General features: G+C 46.6%; 1 protein-coding gene across 2 annotated transcripts; it reads right to left on the bottom strand.

Moving 5' to 3' along the window:
• Positions 1-514: 514 nt before the first annotated feature.
• LOC119289387 lies at positions 515-3,497 on the bottom strand. Of its 2 annotated transcripts, none has more exons than XM_037568718.1 (6): positions 3,165-3,497; positions 2,642-2,737; positions 2,173-2,259; positions 1,216-1,483; positions 887-1,091; positions 515-727 (listed from the first exon to the last, which is right to left on the bottom strand). In XM_037568718.1, the coding sequence occupies exons 1-6, from the start codon at positions 3,401-3,403 to the stop codon at positions 606-608; spliced, it is 1,017 nt and encodes a 338-aa protein (XP_037424615.1). In that variant the 5' UTR covers positions 3,404-3,497; the 3' UTR covers positions 515-605. The 2 variants fall into 2 exon arrangements, with proteins under 2 accessions (XP_037424615.1, XP_037424616.1); XM_037568719.1 differs by having other exon boundaries at positions 1,321-1,483.
• Between the last annotated feature and the right edge of the window lie 1,875 nt (positions 3,498-5,372).

The following is a 5,372-nucleotide window of genomic DNA, read 5'->3' as shown; positions in this document are numbered from 1 at the left end:
GGGCACCAAGCCAGGGAGGGGGGGCCGTCACCCCGCCCCATCCCACCGAGCAGGACAGGCGGCCAACCCGCCTGTCCACCACAGTCGCCGCACCGCCAGATGGGCCGCCGCCGAGCAGCTGAGCCACCCGCCTGCACCTCCATTCGTCGGATCCACGCAGCCAGGAGCCACCGGAGCGCCGCCAGGCGCCGGATCTACGCCGGGGCCGCCGGAGCAGCCGCGGACCTGCAGCACCGAAGCCCCCACCACCACCTGCGCTGGGAGAGCGGATCCCGCCGTCGCCGGCCGCCAGGGGGCTTTGCCCGCAGACGTGCGCCAGCGACGGCGAGGGGGGTGGAGGGGATGGGGGAGCGGAGGTGCCGGCGCTGGGGGTTCCGCCCGTGCCGCCCCTAGGAGCGACGCGGGGGACTTGTATTAGGTTGGTCAAAATGACGATCTAGGGGTACGCGCACGCCCTTTAAACTGAGAGAGAGGTAGTAACTTAAGTTAATCCATATCTACTCCATGCGATGGATATTCTCGCAAAAGGCAAGCAAGTGAATATACACCAGAGAAGATTGGTCACACAAGCCAGCGCTAGCCAGCAGGCTCCAAGTGCTACATCATTAGTCGCTGTCGCTATCGCCATCTGAACCAGGATGCTCAATACAAGTACTACTACCGCCGCCGTATGCTTGGCTGCTTGGGTGAACAACAGGCTGGTAGTTTTCACAGCCATAGCAACGCCCTGCAACATAGATAGAACAAACAAAGAGTTAGACAAATATCAATATGAGGTTGCGACGGCATGTGTGTGAACAGCACAGCTAACTGCACCTCACGCAAACCTCATGAACAACAAGGAAACATGGCAAAAATCAGGAAAGAAGCAATAGGAACAAGGTACCTGCGTCATTTTCGCCAACTATACAGCACATAATCACATCACTCTCACTCCGAAAATAGAGGTCAACTTCAGAGAAGAAAAGCTTGGTACTGTCAGCATCCGCATTCTGCTGGTCCTCAGGCTGCTTAGCTGTGAAGTTATAATGGGCGCCGGCCCCTCCAAACTCGTAAAATATAGATATTACTTTTACCTCCACCAGCTCAAACTGAAAAAAACAAAATGGAAAGACATGTTTTAAATGGATAATCAGGCTGAAAAGCCATCCCGACTGTCACAAGCTCACATACATGGAGAGAGAGAGAGAGAGAGAGAGAGAGAGAGGGGAAGACATTAATGTTGTTCGCTCTGTTGTATTTACGTAGGGCCACTTCCGCGTGGTGTCGCGCATCCTTTTGTTTGGCCGCGACTCTTCTTTCACGGAGAGCGTTCCTCACCTCTGGAGGTTTCCTCTTTTGCATTACAGGTGGAATTCCGATGGAAGCCCGGTCAAAGCCACGCATCTTGGGTCGGGGCAGAGGCCGAAACCTCAAAGCATGTTCCTCCATGTTGATACCTTCAGGAGTGCTCCTCTCCTGGGACATCCAACCATCTCGATTCCTGATTCATTATTGTGAACTGATTGTTATGCCCCTCAAAAAAAAATCCGCATATATCATGCCGTAATGTGAGAAATGTTAAGTGCATCATTTACCCAGATGCTTTTCTTTCATGATTAAGGTGCATGCAGAGTTTTCAAAACATGATTAAAAACTCGTTGAGTTTGTACAGAATTAAAATTTGACAGATTTACCGATTTGATTTTCTTTTATGATGAAGGTGCATGCAGAGTTCTTGAAACATGTTTAAAAACTTGTCAAGATTGTTTAGAATTAAAATTTGACATGATGAATTGAACAGCTGTCAGGTGGGGATGCCGGAAAGAAACAGCTGCATCGCAGAAACGGGCCAAGAACTACATGACACAACACAATGAGAGCAAAATATGAGGTTGCGATAATTTATTTTTAACAGATTGCTGAGTGTTTCAGCACAGTTCTAAGCCCGTCACAGATGCAGCTAGCAGTGTAGAATGCTAACGGGAGGGGTTGTGTTAACCAATTTCCTGGAAAAACCGTTTGTAATATAAGCAAAAAATGGACGACTTAATACTGAGAACCAGAGGATTTGGGTTATTGATCTTGCAATGACATTTCAGAATGCCAAGTGAAGATGCACAATGGTGTTGTACAAAGAGCAATCCAAAATAAATAAATAAGTAAGAGGCTAGGAGTGTTCAACTTGCATACCTCCCTTTTGAAGGGGCGCATGAGACAGCAACTTGATCATGGTGTTGCTTCGTCTCCTGTGGCTTGGCATTCAAATTCTCTTTAAACCTGAACCAGAACACATGTGTTAAATAGAATATAGTGAAGGGAACAGAGTTATCGACACATTCTGTATATTTTATTCTAATTTCAGTAAATTTTAGAATCAGAGAATGTTTTTGGAACGGATAGCATGCTCTGTTTTCAGTACAATTCTTAGCCCATCACTGATGCACTCTGCAGTGTAGAATGTTTATTTTTTAAGAACAAAATCAGGCTAACCATATGGGAACAGGAGAATATAAACAAAAACGGACAAGTTAACATTGGGAACCAGAGTATTTGAGCTATAGATCTGGAAATCACATTTCAGAATGCAAAATGACCATGCACAGTGGTGTTGAACATAGAGCAACCCAGAAAAAAAAACTGAAGATGCTAGGAGTTTTACCTTGCATATCTCCCCTTAGAAGCGGCGCGTGAAACTGCGACTTGGTGTTGCTTTGGCTCGTCCTCTGGGAAGGCATGCAGCGAATTCCCCTTATACCTTGAACCATAACATATGATTTATTCAGCATCACAGTAAAATGAAGCAGAGTCATCAACACAGACTATTAATATTCTAAATTCAGCAACCCCTAGAATTCTATTAATAATTTGTTCTCACCTTCTCAGATACAGTACTAGTTTCAGCAAAGTTTTAGAAACTGTAAGAATTTGTTCTCATACACATTTCCAATTTCAGCAAATTCAGAACCACAAGAATTTGTTCCGGTATACATTGATAATTTCAGCCCTAAGAATGTGTTCTTCGATTCATTTCCAATTTCAGCACATTTTGGAACGGAAACAATTTGTTCTTCAAAACAGACAGCCTAGTTTAGAAACGAATCGAACTGAACTAGAGCAAATTGATAGATCAGAACAGCTAGACGGAACAGGGAGACATCGCAAGTTAGGGCTCCTTGACGTACGTAGGCAGCGGATCGAGGGGAGGAGGAGGGAGGCGCGTCGGGGGGACGGCGAGTGGGCGGTTAGGGCTCCGCAGGATGCGTCTGGGGACGCCATGCGAGGCGTCTCCCTCGCCCGCCGTGCCAGAACCGGCGGCCGCGCGGTCGTCCAGATCTAGCTGGGACAGGCAGGGGTGAGAGCCGCACCGCCAGCGGTCATGGAGTGGGGAGGGGAGCGGGATGAAGCAGTCGTCCACGGACATGGTGGGTCACGGCGTGCCGGCGAGGCGACGCCGGAGGCGGAGGAGGGCGGCGAGCGAGGGTTTAATTCGCCGGAGCCGTGCACTACTGCTCTGTTTTTTCGAGGCAGCCGAGGAGAGGGTTTAATTTGGGAATCGATTTATACCCCTTCTTTATTTTGGATTTTTGGAGTATCACGCCACAAAGCGATTTTGGATTTATAAAGAAATACGGATCACTACATAGAATAAAACGGTACTATCTTTGTAAAGAAATATAAAAAAATCACTATATTAGAAAGATAAAATAGAGTATCGACCTCTTTTTCTAGGTGTGAAATGTGAAGGAGCCAAAGACGATAAGGAGCACAGAAGTGGCGTGATGGGAAAAAATCGCAGCAAAATCAAAGCAAAACTATGGTCAAGGGGCAAAGTTGGATAGATGGAGTGATGAGTTAGCCGAGGAGTGCAATAAAAAGTTACATAGCTAAAGTTGTGCGCGGGCGCCATTATCACAAAGGAGTCATACCTTATCTAATCTTCCTTTTCCTCCTCCGCATCCCCTTTAACCCCTCCCATACATACGATTATGAGTATATTGTGGTTGTTTATGACCTCTTATCTTTAAATAAAAATGTAATCAATTGTGTTAAGAGGTTTTGGGTTCAACGTGATCCCTCTGCATTGCACTATACAAGGGACTCTGTAGGTGTGGGAGCTTCTAGCACCAGGTTCGATAAGGGCACGCAGTAATTCAAATTTAAAAGCCAAGCGAAATATGATTGGTGATCCAATATATCCTTCATCCCACAACATAAGACGTCATTAATCCAATATACATGTTAGATCTAATAACGTATTATATTATGGGACGGAAGAAGTATCTTATAAAACGGCACTTAATGCAATAGGAAAACACTATTTATACAACATTTTATATCTCGAGTCTTGCATATTTTCACCAATGAGTCAGGCGTGTCCTTCATGAATTAAACAAAAATGCAAGAGTTGAACGTCATAGCTTGTGAATTTAGACAAAAACTAAAACCACAAAAATACATAGTTGTTTCGATGATTCACACAAATTCGCACAAATTTACCGTTGGAGAGAGGGGGGGAGGGGGCTTCAATAAGACTTCCTAAAACCAATCCTTCACTAAAAATATCATTAGATTTTTTTCCCTTCAAATGTACACCGAGGGAGGGGGGGGGGCTTCGCAGCCAAAATTTCAATAGAAAAGTAGGCAAACCAAAGGATTGCAGCAGGAATTAGGGTAGGTGATAACTGTCTCTCGGTTCTTTTGGGAAGGAACCGGGACTAAACGCAAGTACCACCTGGTGAAATGGGCAGCGGTTTGCAGACCCAAAAAGTTCGGTGGTTTGGGGATCACGAATTCTAAATTAATGAATGTGGCCTTGCTCACCAAGTGGTGGTGGCGCCTTGCCCAAAATGAGTCGGGACTCTGGGCGGATATCCTCCGTGCAAAATATTTCCCGGATGGAAATCTTTTAAAGGCCAAGGCCAAGGGCTCGGCGTTATGGAACGGGATCCAAGCGGTGAGGCCGGCACTCTTGGTAGGAGCTCATTTCAATGTGAACAATGGTTCGTCCACACGTTTTTGGCTTGACTGCTGGTGGGGTCAAGTGCCGTTGTGGCAATCACACCCGGAGCTATACCAATTGGCCACGGACACTAACATCCTGGTGGCCGATGCCATGCACGTGCACCCTCCGGCCATCTCCTTCTTGAGGACGCTGGAGCCTAGAGAGGCTGCCTCCTGGGGTGAATTAGTGGCTGACCTCGAGGGGAGGGATCTCAGCCAGGATAACGACACTATAACTTGGTCGCTAACCCCATCCCAGAAATTTTCGGTGAAATCTTTATACGATAAGTTGAGAGAGGGGAATGAGCTAGACATGGCTAAGGGGCTATGGAAGGCAGGCATCCCCCTTAAGATCAAAAATTTTATGTGGCAAATGTTCAGAAACCGTC

The sequence above is a fragment of the Triticum dicoccoides genome, chromosome 4A, assembly GCF_002162155.2.
Source record: "Triticum dicoccoides isolate Atlit2015 ecotype Zavitan chromosome 4A, WEW_v2.0, whole genome shotgun sequence".
Taxonomy (NCBI): domain Eukaryota; kingdom Viridiplantae; phylum Streptophyta; class Magnoliopsida; order Poales; family Poaceae; genus Triticum; species Triticum dicoccoides.
The sequence above is the reverse complement of the archived record's forward strand: the minus strand, read 5'-3'. Positions and strand labels throughout refer to the sequence as shown.